The sequence below is a fragment of the Chanodichthys erythropterus genome, chromosome 9 (genome assembly GCF_024489055.1).
Source record: "Chanodichthys erythropterus isolate Z2021 chromosome 9, ASM2448905v1, whole genome shotgun sequence".
Taxonomy (NCBI): domain Eukaryota; kingdom Metazoa; phylum Chordata; class Actinopteri; order Cypriniformes; family Xenocyprididae; genus Chanodichthys; species Chanodichthys erythropterus.
In genome coordinates, this window is record NC_090229.1 from 17,408,810 (window position 1) to 17,425,380 (window position 16,571).

Here is a 16,571-nt window from a genome sequence, read left to right on the forward strand (position 1 = left end):
TAACAAATTATAATAGTATATAAATAATACAAAAATAGCATTGGTATTGTGTTTTTGTTCTTACTGGAGCTTGACATCTCCTGGTCACCATTCACTTTCAGTGTATAGAAGAGAGCAGATCAGACGTTCATCTACTTTTTCCACAGAAAAAAGTCATACGGTATCTATTTGGAATGACATGATGAGGGTTGTAAATTATGACAGAATTTACATTTTTGGGTGAACTTGACTGTGACTCAAACATATGAATGTGAAAAGGAATGTGTTACGGCTTTAATAATCTAATGAATATCTTCACATTTATTGGCAATAACTAGCTCATATAATATGTGTTCCAATCCCTTGAGTGTAGTTCATATTTTAACAGTCAGACAGACTGAGTATTTCTCTTAAGCTTATATGATTGTTCCCTTGCATAAAGGTTTTGTGAGTGCAAGCTATTTCCAGGCTAAAAGGGTTTTTTTGTCAGGCTGAAAATCTCAATACCCACGGGTAGGGATGTCGAAAGTACTGGTGCTTTGCAACCAAGTCAATGCTAAAAAAAAAAAAAAAAAAAGTAACAATAGCAGTCTCTCTAAAGTTTAGCTAGGCGAGTATCAACTCCATACACCACGCACTGTCAGACTGACAGGTGACTGCTTTTGAATGCTAACATGCGTATTTGCCTGCATGCAAAGACATTTCTTCTTCAAAATAGCTGTTTTGGTGTGGCAATAATAAAAATACAGATAATAAAGTTGACTTTTTCCATTTATTTATACAGTACGTTTTTGTCTAAATTAATACTTTGAGTAGCGTATTACTTTCTGTTGTGGTATCGAAACTGGTTTTGAATATTGTGAAATGTCACTCCCTTTGGTTTTAACTACTAAAACTGCCGCCATGTCATCTCTACTCTCAGGCTTGTGAAGACACCCTAAAACATCTTTCTGTCACAGTGGTGTCATTGTTCACGTTTCTCTGAATGATGGATCATTGTGTTCGTTCTCTGAATAATGTTTCCCACTGCAATCATTTTTCAGCGTGATCCAGGACAAGTTCTGTGGGATCATTAACATCAGCGTGGAGGCGCTGCATGACGTTATGACGGAAGACCCTGAGACGGCTACCTTCAAAGAGTAAGTTTGATTCTCTCTTTTTGATGACACTTCTCCACAGAGGCATTTTGTCTGCCTAATGACCTGGAAAATGGTGGACAAGGGCACACACTGTCATGGCAGGGCGTTTCATGAAACAAATGCTCAATAGTAGGAGAAGTGATGGTGATGTGTGTCACAATGTTTGTATTTGTTAGATTATATACTGTAGTATCAGACCCTGAAAATGATTTAAACATGCTTCCATGTAACATTATATAAATTTTATATAAATATAGGTATTTACATTTTAATAGTTATGTTTTTATTTTACAAATAAAATGTTGAAAATTATATATTATATTTATTGCAAAATATACTATATAATAAAAAATAAACAAAAAATAAAACAAATCACAGACATAGTATATATTTGTAATATATATTCCATGTGTACGTGTAATCTAATGTATACATAATGTATAATATCTATACACACAAATATATATATATATATATATATATATATATATATATATATATATATATATATATATATATATATATATATATATATTAGTGCTGGGCAACGATTAAATATTTTAATCGCGATTAATCGCATGATTTTTCTGATTAATCGCGATTAATCGCAGCATGCGCACAATTCAATAATGAAATCAAGAGTAGTGTATTGCGTAATTTTATTCTTTCAAAGTACTGCTGTATGAACAAAAGTGCAATAGAGAATACGAACCGACGTCACACCTCGTTACATGCCGGGGCGGCGCCATCATTTTGACAGGATCGCCCTCTACTCGTACTGAAATTAATACGGATTCTTGCTTACCTTTTGTTTTGTTTCTGCCATTATTTGAACGTTAACATTTTTAATGGTATCGTTTGCAGGGAATAGAAGCTATTTTATCGCATCGCATGATCATTTTATTTATTTATTTATTTTTTTTCACTGAAGTTTTGTAGAATTTCGTTTACAGTGTTGATCCGTTTACCGTGTCGCACGCTGGACGCTCACTGCTGCTTCAGCCATCGTATGAATATCCAAATAAATCTATGTAATTTACACACTGAGAAAAGTCGATTCATTTATTTGTTGGAAACGTTTAAATGATGCTTAAACGAGCATATTGAGTAGACCTACTTGTCATTGTAATTCCCCTTTTCCACGATCACAGATGAGGAGAATCAGAGATTATGGGTCAAATTCAGCGAACAGACGGACACGAACGTATTTTTATATTTATTTTAACAAATGACAACCACACTAAGCAATTTCCTACCTTTATAAAACCGTTATGAAGAAAATTTATATTAAAGTTTATATTTTGGTGTCGTCCGTTTTTCTGCATGTGCTTTATTTGTAAATAATTTGGTATCTTTAATATCAGTCTAAGTGCATTAAGCGTTTTCTTGAGATGACATGAGAGGAAACCGTTTAAGAAACGTGTTGCATTCATATTTTGGGCTCATTTGTGTATCTCCACACAGTATGCTTTAATAAACATGTACGGAATTGTTGGTCACATGAAGCGTTTGTTAAGCATTTGAATGTCCCCGTCAAGTTCTGCTAATTCACGAGCGCAGTGAGAGTCAGACTCGCAAAGGTAATGTTAATTATTAAACCAAACTAAATCAAAACGTTCAAAAACACTTAGCAATGTGATTCTTTTATTGAGTGATAAGCAGTGGGTACCTTTTTCCATCTTTCTGTCCGCACCAGATATTTTCTTTTTCGCGCTGTAGCTCTCTTAGGCACACAACAAATGCTTTCATTGGTTGAGACGCGTGATGACGCTCATCCCAAGCAGCCAGTAGCCTACTGATAAACATCCCGCCCCTCCTGTGACCCATGGTTTGTGTTGTATTCGGTTGTATCATTACAGTCTATCTATGTGTATTCAAACCGATTCAAACGCAGTGAGCAACGGACTTTCAAAATAAAAAGTACGTTAACGCGCGATAAACTAATTGTCGGCGTTAATTAATTAATGCGTTAACGCGATAAAAACGCGTTAACTTGCCCAGCCCTAATATATATATATATTAGTGAGACTCTTATCGGGCGATTAAAAAAAATATCGCCGTTAATCTATTCTCAATCTATTCTCAATGTTGGGTTTACTGTTGGGTTTAATGTTTAAGGTTACTGTTGCTTTGTGCGATGAAAAATACATCGCAGAGCAAAGAGGATACTGACAACACGTCGACAGACAAGACAGAGCAGGTTACTTATGATATTAAACAAAGTCCCAGCTTTAAAACTGTGTAGTTTTTAAGAAATTCAAACAATAAACCGTTTTGTTGCTCTTTATTGTGTCGTGACCCTGGTCGTGACAGATTGCTGTAGCGCCTCAGCTCAAGAGGCTCGTAAACCGAGTCCATTTATAGCATAATAATACACAAATATACACAGTTTTTCAAGTTTAACTCAACCAAGGTTAATCTTCTAACTCCTGACTGCTTTGTCGGACAAAATGGCGGATTACGTTTAGTCATTACTTGGGTAGCACACATATTCTGAATGTCTTCAGCAGAATTCAAATGAGAAATTTTAATCTAGATTAATCTAGATTAATTCCAAGATTACAGTGAGATTAATTCTAGATTAAAAAATGTATCTATGCCCACCACTAATATATATATATATATATATATATATATATATATATATATATATATATATATATATATATATATATATATATATATATATATATATATATATAATTCTACATTAAATATTAGTTATATATTCATGAATTTTATTAGTCATACAGAATTAATTATTTTTTCCCCAGTAAAATCATCACTGAAAGACATCTGAAGTGCCAGATCAGTATACAATATGGTTGTTTTATGTATAGGTTTGGGTTGTGTGTAAGCTGCTCATAAAATGTGAATGATGCTGTGAGGTTGCAAATATTTCATGACTTCAGGATGTGGTGCTATACACTTATGTTAACTTCCTAAGGCATTTTATCATTTCCAGGCAGGATGGATACACAACCTGCCTCATACATACTTCAGTGGGGTGTCAAAAGAGTATTCATAAATGCAGTGAGAGATTACACAGCTGCTGGAGAACATGAAAAAATTGCACATTTTAGAAATGAAGTGTAACATGAATGTAATTTCTCTACTTTGCGCTCGCTCTTTTTGCACACACACTTCACAACCTTACACACGTCTCTCTGATTTCCTGTCCTCTAGCTGCATGCTGATGAGCCACTTTGAAGAGCCAAAGCTGACAGATGATGAGGAACCCCCAACAGAACAGGACAAGAGGAGGAAACTGGTGAGTTTCACCCCGGGGCAAAGGTCACAGGTGTTAAATGCACCTATTGATGACAGTTGCCACCAAGTGGATGTTATTGATGAGTTATAGTGGGTGCTGATTTAGTACGTTAAAACTGATTGGACAAAAAGAATTAGCTGCATTGCTACTTTAGTTCACAAACAAAGAGGTCAAAAAGTGTTCATTTAAAGAAATCTCAGTTTCTCATGATCAAGCTTGATGAACATCTATTTTTTTCTGGCAGAAGGAAGACTTTTAGTTAAAGTTTACTTCATGAAAAGTTGCATTGATACATATTTCTAGCTTTAGTATTTCTATTGTGTGGCAATAAGGTACTCGAGGCTAGTGCTGTATCGTGAATAAGTCACGGCTGAAGGGGTTGCAGGCACTCCGCTTCGTGCCATGTTTAAAAACGCCCTTCAGCTGTGACTTATTCTCGATACAGCACTAGCCTCTCGCACCTTATTGCTTACTTAACTAACAATGATGTTTATTACAGTAATTATTAATCTTTGTTAGTTCATTGTTAATGTTAGCTTAAGTCCATTAAATACTAACACATAACTTTGATGCTAAATGCTAACACATAACTTTGAAAGTAAATGCTAAAATTAACCTTTAGAAGTGTTATTTTTATTAATTAATTGTTAGTTAATGTTAACTAATGTAGTTAACTAATGTTTTTTATGATTAAAAATGAGATTGTACAAAAGTGCCATATTGTGGGTGGCAAACTGTGTTTTGTTGTTGTTTTTGTGTTTTGCTTCTTTTTTATGGGAACTGTCTCACCCGTAGTGTTTAGATAAAAACATAATGAGAGAATGAAATGCAATTGTCGTGAAATCTCAGTCTGTCTTTTCTTAATGTTATTTTTGTGCAACACCCACATGAGCATGCTTCAGCTGAGTGGAGCTCCTGATAGAAAATCTGCCAACAACAATAGCTGCCAAACAACAGCTGAAAATGATCAAATTTACCGTGTGAAGTGCAGTAGTTCAAAAGCCTATTCGAGCGGTTTTAAGTGAGTCATTTCTCTTAATTGTCTGTTTGATAAAACGGCCCTGGTGGTATTTGATAATTTCAGCCGGTAGCTGGTTTGAAATGAAGCACATTTTTGCACTTTCAAGTCACAACCTTTTCTCAGTGGTCTTATATGACAGTGTTTCTTTGTTAGAGAATGACGTGGGATGAATCTCAGTACCAGAGTACTCGAAAATGACAGCTGTGACTAATCAAAACATTTTTCAGTTTTTGATAGGATACTGCATAGTTTATGATGATACCTTGCTTTTGCAGACTACAAATTGCTTCAATATTGTACCCAGTGACATGTAGACAGAGGCCAAACTGTTAACAGCGTTCCACCTGAGTGCTATCCTGTGTTTTAAAGCAGCTAGTCAGAGTGCAACTGAATGGAACTGAACGCATTTAATGTTTTTAGACATTAAAAAAAAAAAAAAAAAAAACATGCCACAAAATGCAAAAAAAAAAAACAGCAAGATATGATGCAACAGCCAAAGGCATCATTCACATAGAACACTTTGTGTTTCAAAATGTGAAATGCAGGGTATTGGGTAGTATAAAAATGCAAGGTATTTTAAACATTTTTATTTTTTTAAACTTCTTTTAAACTTTTTCATTTATTTATTTATTTTAACTTGATTTTTTTTACCCTTTAGAACATGAAGGTAAAATGGGTAATTTTCCCATATTTTTGCTTTTTTTTTTTTTTGGACTAAAATTCTAACACAATGTGCTATCTTTAAGTGCAAGATGTCTTTTCTTTTTTCCAGAAAACAAATGGCATAGGCCTACATCATTCTGTAAAATGAAGCTGTTGGTTACTGCAGTGTCCAGGAAGAGCTGGAAAATGTTCATGTACCACTTGCACTAAGCACATTGTCTACTGTCAGGAGAAATTTAAATTACTTTGATGGAGCAAACAGTTGAAGAGTTACGGTAACATGATGAATATAGCCTGGTTGGATGTGTCGGCGACGACACAGACGGTTTAATAGGGCTATCTTCTATATTTTATTTTTAAATTTATTTTAACTTGAGTGCCATGTCTTTAGAGCTCTGTCATGTGTGAGATCCCGGAAAAGATGCAAGACGTGGGCACAGCAATTAAAAACATCTATGTAGCGCATGTTTACATAGAAAAACAATGGAAAAGCAGCATAGTGGAGTACAGAAACTCAATCTGTAAACAGCCCCAAAGACATCCATTGAACAATAATTTGTGCAGATGGGCACCACCACCTCCGATTTGTCTGTCAAGTGCTCAAGTAGACCAAATGACCAAAATATTCCTCCCTAATAACTAAACTCACACCTACGTCCCCTGAAAGACTGAAATGCTTCAAGTAGGAGGGATGAGATTGACAGGTTATTATCTAGTTAGAATTAGTGGCATGATATAACCACTTTTAGACTGTTGAACTCAAATAAGATAAGTTTTTTTTTGTCCCATTTTGAGACATTTACTTATCAGAGACGTACCTGGGACGCTTTGACATGGCATTACTCAAAAGCAGTGGCGTATTGAATTTCTATATAGGGATGTCCAGATCCGATCACATGATCGGAAATCGGGCCCGATCATGTGGTTTCAGACTCGATCGGAATCGGACATTACCTCCCGATCAGGACTCGGATATATATGTATTAGGGGTGCAACGGTTCTCGGTGAAAAATCGAACCATACGGTTCTCCACTGACGGACCGCACTTGAACTGCGGTCCATTTCGAATGACGACGCATCTATTGGTTAATATGGTATGTTTAAAATAGCAACGTGGAAAACAGACAGAGTTCAGATAATGTATGTTTCAGTCGATAGATGCACAAAACGTTACAACAACGATAATCAGAAAGCGTGGACAAAACAGTCACTCTTTGTAAACTGTTAACTGCGAGTGTCGTCTGCTCTAATGTCCAGTCATTTACGCCGTCATCACCAGGGTGTTGATAGCGCGTGAGCGCAGGTGAGACCTGAACAGCACACGTTGCTGTCTGTGTTTAAACTAACTCATTTAAGCCTTTCTGATTTAAACCTTAAAGAACAAGACGTGAAAGAGAACTCGCACGCGCTGTGAGAAGATTTGTGTGCGCTCATCCGAAGCGCGCACACGCTTATTCCAGTCAGCGCGCAAATACTGAGTTCTCTTTCAAGTCTTGCGCTTCGGCGGCCAAATTCATACAAAAATTATGTCAACATGCCCGTCCTAGCGAGTATCCTAGCAAACATAGTCGGTTATGTCTTAAGTGAACGTATATTAGTCGAGAAAGACAGCGCATGTGGAACAGTATATGTACTGGATCGTGCATGTCTTAAAGGGAAAACAACTATTCCTGCTGCCTGTATTTAATGTTAAATCAAACAACAAATAATAAAGAAATCACTCACTGCTCTTGACTGAATACTTTTTGTAACTTCAATAATGATTAATCTTTATTTTATACAGTAAAGATAATATGCAGTGATATTTTATATTTGATTACTATTTGAAAACTGTTAGATACCTGAAAAACCTGAAAAGCACTGTTCCTGGATCTGTTTTTTCGCTCTTCTTTATTCTTTTTTATGTAGGCTATTAAGTATCGGATCGGGACTCGGTATCGGCAGATACTCAAAATCAAATGACTCGGACTCGAGGGCAAAAAAACGTGATCGGGACATCCCTATTTCTATACGTTAATGTTCCTGCAGAAAATCGTAGTTCAGAGCAGTTTTAAAGGAGGACCGGGATGCAGATTGCAGTGAGAGAGGAAACCGATCGAGGGAATGGACACAGCGAGCAATCAGTCCACACATAACAGACGGTGGGATGCCGAACAGTCAGTAGATAAAGTCAAAGAGATGTATTACGCTACAAATCTGAACTGACACAGGGAAGGTGTAAGTTCCTTCTGGTTAATGATGCACAAAATGGATTAAAAGGTGGATGTACCTTTTTTATCACTTCTCCCAGCATGAAGCAGGTTTAGATTTAAAAGGTTTATTTCAAATCATTGTAGTCATTAACCACCCAACTGTCATGATGTTACGGATAGGGTGATATTTGTGCAGTCATTCCCTCACAAAATTGATGCCAGCGGCTTTAGACAGCGGGACAGTTCTGAAATAGGGGCAGTGTTAACCTTGTTTAACCTTGTTTCCCAGGCTGTTTAACCTGTCATTGTGTTGCGACTGATGTGTAGAGTGTATCATTGCCATTATAAAAAGAAATGGAACTGAAATGGTTTCACCTTGGTATTTTATTGGAATCCGGCCCTCGTTTTTCTCTGACATATTTTGTAATTTATATTAAAGCGCCATAGTTTTTGTTTTTCATCCTGACTGAAGTATTGATTGTGTAATTAAGAAGAAGGTTTTGCTTACACACATTCATACTGACAAGTAGCTTCAAAGACAGCATACGGCATCTCAGGGCTATTTATTTGAAGTGGATTAGTCTTTTTTTTTTTTTGGTGACGTGAACAGGATAGGTTAAACTTGCGTAATCTGTTATTGTTGATGCTGCCTCTTACATTAGTGTCTCTGTCATAGTCAAATTCAATGCTAAGGCTCATCCCTGCCTGCCTTTTCTTTCTTTCCTTTTTTTTTTCCGTCAGTGCCTGCCTTCTCTCATTATTTGTTTGTACGCTTCAGGGTTTGAAGGTCAACCCAAATAAGAATACTGAATTAAAACTGTTTGCTTTCCGGGATGCGATATTGCATAACGGATCCATCAATTTAATAAGCACATTTCTTTCTGATTTATTGCCCATGAATCCCACGGTGTGCCAGATTCAGTTAGCATGTTAAAAGTCTTTTTATTTGATGTTGCTCTGAGCGAAACGCTCCTAATTTCACACACTTTTAATTTTTCACTTTGCGTTACCCTGTGGTGAGGGGTTTTCTTTGTTTTTGTTTTGTTTGAAAAAATAAGAATGATATTATTGGCACTTGATATCATCTGCATTCAAATGCTTTATGGCCTTGTTTAGACCTGCTGCAGTAGTCTACCCTACCATTTGTGGTTGGTAAGATTTTTAAAAGGATTTTGAAAGTCTCTTCTGCTCACTAAGGCTACATTTATTTGATTTACAGTAAAATATATATATATATATATATATATATATATATATATATATATATATATATATATATATATATATATATATATATATATTGAAATAATAATTCAAAGTAATTATTTCTGTGATGACAAAGCTGAGTTTTCAGCATTATTACTCAAGTATTCAGTGTCACATGATCCTTCAGAAATCATACTAATATGCTGATTTGGTGCTCAAAAACATTAATTATCAATGTTAATGCTGCTTAATATTTTTGTGGTAACCATGATTCATTTATTTTTCAAGAGACTTTGAATAGAACGTTCAAAAGAACATTATTTATCTGAAAGAAATCTTTTGTAATATTATAAATGTTCTTTACTTTTGATCAATTTAATGCATTCTTGCTGAATACAAGTATTAAATTATTTAAAAAAATTTATTCTAACATATCCAGTGACAATGACGTATTATTGATAAGAATTAACCTGTGACAGAGTTTTCTTTTATGTTTGTTTTGGTGAAATTGCTAACACTTTATCATCTGGATTCAAATATTTTATAACCTAGTTTAAACTTTTAGTGTAACTTTTTTCCAGATCGTTAACGTAATAGCTGGCTGCATTAGCATATTATTGAGGGAATCAAAACCAAATTAGAACTCAAAATTTTATAGTTCTCAGTTAGACAATCATCAGTAATGTATTCACATAGCCCAAGATTTAAGGGGTTTTGCAAATCACATAAAAATACTCTGATTCTGAAATAATGACAGCTTTCTTCAGTCTGCCTATGAAAACTTTCAAGCCGGCCCTCATGCCCTTAGTCTAATTAGATTATTATGCGGTTGTTATCATAGCATAATAGTAATATGCTAATTTGGACTGGCCAGCAAAGGAGAGGAAAATGGCACATGGGAGAAAAAGACATTCACACTGCTTTGGTGCAATGAAGAATAACATTTATAAAGGGACTAAAGTGGACATTTTGTTTTTTTGTTTTTTAATGCACCTAGTGACGTTTGTGTTGGGTGTCAGGATTCTCTTTTATGACCGTTGTTAAACTTTTGTCATTTGTTTACATACCCAAAAGTCATCCCAAAACCATGAGATATGGGTTAGGGATATTTTTTCCTGTGGAGTACCAAATGTGGATTCTTTGTGGATTTAAATTTATGCGGATGGTTTTGTTTGTCACCATTTTACGGTGTTTGTTTTCCCTTCCAGAATATTCTGTAGTTGCATGCAACCATTTTGAAGGTCTTTGACCTTTTCCACACCTAAATGAAGAGCTCTCAGCGTGTCTCAGACAGCTTAACCTTCAGTTTGTTGATAGGACCATACTGAGACCCCTCTCAAGCGTTCTCTACTCTCTTCTGTTTTACGTGGCCACGCATTAGCGCCACTAGCATAACAGCTCTCTGTCCTCTAGAGCTTCCTCATAGGATCTAGCAGTGCTTCTCTTTCCTCAAGTGACTGGAGAGGATTGTGTCAGTGGTGCTTTGAGTCAAGTTGATAAGTGGTTTCGGACACGTTTTTGCTTCATTTATTGGAAGTATCATGTAAGGCTGATCTCTTTCTCGTGTTTCTCACATTTTTCGAGTTATTTACTGGGCTTGTTTTTAATTATTTGGTGACAGACTGAGTCTCTGGTATCCAGTGGGCAGCTCTCAGCAGAGGATTTCCGCTAGAGTCACGATTGATTCTTAATCTCAAATTGTTCCAAGGGAAGTTTTCTGGCAATTAGCAAATAAGCATTAGCTTAAAATGCATTTGCTAAATCAGTGTTTCCCCACCCTGTTCCTGGAGGCACATGAACACTTCACATTGTCCAACACTTTTGATTTCGGGCACAGAGCAGAAATAGAGGGTTGAAATAAGGGAGACATCCAAAATGTGAACTGTTGGTTTGCCTCCAGGAACAGGGTTGGGAAACACTGCTAAATGGCTTATGGGGGAGAATGGGGAAAGTTAATCTAGCAAACAGTGGATAATTTTTGTCATGTGACATCGTTATTTATTTGTTTTTGTTTGTTAAATTTTATTTCTTGTTTGTTATAGTAATTTTTGTTAATTATTGTGGCATCTGCCGTTGCTAAGCAATCATGAACTGTGTTATCTATGAAGACGAGGAAGTTTATCAAAGGATAAACAGATTCCCAGCCACTATATTATCTCTAGCCTACTGTTATACAGTAGTTAACATTTGAAGTGAATCACAAAAGTTAATCAAAGTTGTCCTAAGAACTAAGTTGTCCTAAGAAGAAGGTTTTATTACAACTTTGAAGGGGTTTTTACTGTATTTATGGAAATGAGAACTAAAAAACCCAGCCTGAACAGCTATGATCAGCGCGGACAATGGAACAAAACGCTGTCAGAGCCATAATGCGCTGCAGACGTGTGAGCGCTTGCAATCATGGACCGCATTTGAAATAATGAACCTGAGCATGCATAAGACGCGACCTGTGAACTGCCAATTTTTTTCCTGCATATAATGTTTATACATCATCTGAATAAGCTGAATGAGCTTTCCATTGATGTATGGTTTGCTAGGATAGGACAGTATTTGTCCGAGATTGAACTATTTGAACTATTTCTGGAATCTGAGCTGAGAGTGCAAAAAATATATAAATATTGAGAAAATATTGCAATGCATATCCACTCACAAAAATACATTTTTGATACATTTACAGTTGGAAATTTACAAAATATCTTCATGGAACATAATCTTTACTTAATATCCTAATGATTTTTAACATAAAAGAAAAATCAATAATTTTGACCTATACAATTGCTATTGCCACAAACATACCCATGTGACTTATGACTGGATTTGTGGCCCAGGGTCAACTTTTTGTGCTGTTTTCTAACAGTTTGGACTAGAATAAAGAGAAAACTTGCACTTAACCTTTTCACAGGCATTTTGTTTTCATAGTTCGATGGATATCGTGATAATCGGATATCGGATTGTCTAGCAATATATCGATTATCACAGAATCGCTGTATCGTGATGATGTCGGTATCATATCGTATTGTGAGGTACCCTGTGATTCCCACCCCTAATGTGTATTAATAACTCAGCAGATGTTTATTTGGGGCAAATTGAGAACATTCCAAGTGCAACTGCGAATTTAACAAATAACAGTGCTTTGAGAAAATTATGAATGTGATTTGTAATTTGCATGTAATGAAGGAAAATGTACAACCTGTTTAGGACAATTACATAAAGTGTTCAGATCACTGTGTTAACTGTTTTGAGAACAGTGACCTGAGTTAAGAGAAATGTGTCAAATCGATTCAGAAAAACTCTAATAGCTTTTCAGTTAAAACTGGCACCGTTTACCCCATGATCACATACCTAAGTGATAAACAATTATCCTATCTCCTTTTTCTTTCAGTTTAAGCAATTGTTTTCAGTCTGTAATCTCTTTTTTCTGTAGTAGCAGAGTTTTTTGTTGTGCTACTGCTGTGCCAAAAATGCTAATTTTGACCTTTTGTAATCTCCTGCTTCAGGGGTATATTTAGTTTTGAGAAATTTCAAATAACGTGTTAAATCTTGAATGTTAACTTCATCTAGACCTTTGAAAAGGCCTGATTAGCTTTTTTTTTTTTTTTTCAGCACAGTTGTGTGGAAAGGAAATATAATCCATATTATATTTTATGATATACTGAATTCACTTTGACAATGGAGAAGTGATATCCATTTCCAAATCTATCTTTTGTTTTATCTTTACTGTATTCTTTGTTTCAGACCATTTGGTAGTATCAGTTAGACATGTATGTTGCATGCAAGATGTCAGACTTGAAGTTTCTTTCCTCTGATCAGACAAGTATAGTGAAAAGGGACTGTCTTTGATGCATTCTTGTTTTAGGGTGTACAATATTGCTTTTAATAGCCAGACTACTGCTTACACAGAAAATTGTATTATCAGTGGGATTATAGCTAATCAATACAGGGATACAGTTTTATTGCACAAAGGGTAAAATTGCTAATACTTTCTGTCATTCAACTCTCAGTTGTCATGGAGGGTTAAACCACCAAGACAATTTGCTTTATTGTACAATTTACAGTTTGTTTATTTTAGTGAACCAGAATTGTAGTCTTCTGGTAGTGATTTTAGTAGGGACCGGATTCATGAAAAACTTAAGAAAAAAGTTAAATATATTTTAGATATTTTTTAAAGTGTTTTTGTCCTAACCAGCCGAGATGGCGATACGTGACTATTCTATTTTTAGAAATTGTTTCTATTTCTGCAACATCACTGCTGGAACAACAATATACAAAGTATGACAATGATAATCTCAGGTGCTGTTTTTGTGCTTTATTTAATGTTAAGTTTGAATATCATTTTGCGTGACTCTATACCCATACTGAAAGCAACAATGTATAATTCACCCCCCAGATCTTGAAAATAAATTAAAGGATTACTTAAGGTTCAAACTCAGTGTGACTAAACTATGACAAAGATTGTTTTTGTCACTCAGATGTATTTTTAATAATGTTAAAATGGTGTAATATTTATGAATTTTATTTTTATCCATATTGTTGCGAGTGTAGTGCACTCCACCCACACGCACTTCTTATTGGCTGTGATTTTTGATTGATATTGTTGCGTCTTGTAGTCATGTCGTGTCTGCTGTGGAAAGACGAATTGCTTTTCGCTGGAATCTTTTCACATTGCGTCTAGTTAGGATATTGTGTTACCTTTAGGGATTTAAGGAATGTTGGTGGTTGTCCTAACTTTGAGAGGTTATTATGATGACTGTCTTTACAACCGTTTTAAGAAAAATGATAAGAACATTCTTAAGAAATGTTTTTGAGAATACAAAATATTCTTAAATTATAAATATAAAAAATAGCAGCTAAGAACAGAGCTTAAAAACTGGGAAAAAATCATCAGTTCACTCCGAGTAGAATCAGTATTTTAGTAGTTTTATGCGTTCCTTCTGTAACATTACAGAAGGTGGAAAAACTTAACTCCAATTGAGCTTGATTTTGGTCAAATTTTAATATAACACTTGCAAGTGTCTGACCTACTTAAATCCACAATACTAACTTTTTTTAATTATTTTAAAAATACAGGGTTCCTTTTCTTTCTTTTTTTCCATTTCCTGAATATTAGAGGTTTTATCTGCAATTTTTGCTGGTTTCAAAATGCATACCACGTTGGATATTACATGCCAGTCATTTTCACTTAAATGTAATGCTTTAACATTTGGTGATCCTCTGGAAAAACTCCTGAGATCCAAAAGCATTGCCATTGCAACTTACCTATGCTGTTTGAATTCATGATTGGTTGACTGCCAAACTAGAATATTAAACAGAACGATAAAATAATGTTAACTGGTTATTGACCTTTCTTTTCAGAACAACTAAACTTGATTTCTTTTTTGTTTATATCCTGTTAAAATTTCGTTCATTTCCAGTTCAAAGCCCTGGTTAAGAAGAATTTTATTCATAAGAATGTTTTGTGATCCCATTCTCAATATTATTGTCAGTTCAGCTTGAATGGGTACAATTTATAACAGCTTCATGACATGAGATTTAATATTTTAAAAAATTTTCAGCAGAGCTGCAATTCAGCGTTTGTCATTGACCCCACATTAAACATGCTGTGATTACTTGGATACAACATTGTTAAAAGCAGTTTCCTCTCCAAAGGCTGTAAGACTACAACAGCCTCTCACTTGGAGAATTCCCTTCATTATTAAATGATCCGGTGCTGTGACACATCTGTCAGCGAGAGATATTAAAGTCACTGGCCCGAGTAAGGCCACCCGCAACTCCTTTCACTTCTGTGTGACCCAGCAGATTAAAGAAAAAACATTGCTTGCCAAGAACAAGGAAGAAGACAATGTCGCACAGAAGAGGATGATAGTTGATTCTGAATGACTGATGCATGATTTGTATGGGAAAGCGCCGATCTCACTTAGTCCACGGCCTCTTTGAGTGACTTGATGAGGCTTAAAACTCTAATTAGAAATTCATGAAGCATGGCTTCATCTCTTTGATCCACTCCCTCACCCACACCCTCATTACCAGCCTAGCAAAATGGATGCGAAGCACACCATTAATATCATTTAGAGTCTATTTTAAGAGCCTGAGGAAGTGCAAAGTAAGCAAACATGGGCTTAACCTTTCAGACAACTTTGTATGGTAAGGTAGGATTTATTGGCAACTCAGGAAGTAAATTACAGCTGCCCCATCATCCCTGAAAATGTTGATCTACATAAACAGTCAGTTTGACCTTTCCTTTTGGAAAATGGATTTATGGATTGGCTTTTAATACCTTACAGTGCTGGAGATGTGCATTTATAGTCATGGACCTACAATTGGCTTTAAGGTTTAAACCCAGGACAGAGCGGCCTATTAAAAAATAAAAAGTCTATATGTGCAATACTGATCATATGTTTATTGAATAAATTAATATTTTTTTTTTTTTTTTTTTTTTAGATCAAGATCATGACTAAATTTGACATAAATCGCACAAGGAAATGACATGCAGATGAAATTATGCATAATAAAAAGGTGTTGTAATCTCCATTTTGGTTACCTTGGGGAGGAGACAGAATTGAGATTAAAATTTGTACATGTACAAATGGTAATGTGAAGTATTTGTAAAGTATACATAGGGGGTTATAAATCTGGAAACTTGCACATGCAAAATCTGCAGGAGAGATTTTGACCATTTGAATGAACATTGATTTATATGTAGCTTATTGGAGATTGTGATTTTTGAGATTTTGAGATGTACTTAAATGGATTTTGTTTCTGTTGTTTACTTAATTCTGACAATCTTCTTTTAAGTTAGAAGTATAACTGTTGCGTAAAACCAAGTTTCATGATCTTTTTTTGTCTTCTGCACCCCCACAGCCTCAACAGTACCCTTTCATGGACACCAAACCAAAAATATCTACCTATTAATTAATACTCTTACTACTATTACTACTATTACTACTACTACTACTGCTATTATTATTAATCATACATTTTACAAATATTAATGAGAAGATAACTTTTGTGTCAAAGGACTTTTTTATTATTATTCGTAAAGTGTGAAAAAGTGTCACATTGGGCTTCATTCATGAAAAATTTGCTAAATAAATTCCTGTGAATAT

At 35.1% G+C, this 16,571-nt stretch overlaps 1 protein-coding gene across 2 annotated transcripts in view; it reads left to right on the forward strand.

Annotated features, from left to right (window-relative positions):
• ipo11 (importin 11) overlaps nt 1-16,571 on the forward strand; it is a 178,353-nt gene that overhangs the window by 146,934 nt on the left and 14,848 nt on the right. For both annotated transcript variants that reach the window (XM_067394838.1, XM_067394839.1), the window contains exons 28-29: nt 1,023-1,118; nt 4,305-4,389. In XM_067394838.1, coding sequence (XP_067250939.1) covers nt 1,023-1,118; nt 4,305-4,389 — 181 coding nt within the window. The remainder of the gene's footprint in view (nt 1-1,022; nt 1,119-4,304; nt 4,390-16,571) is intronic.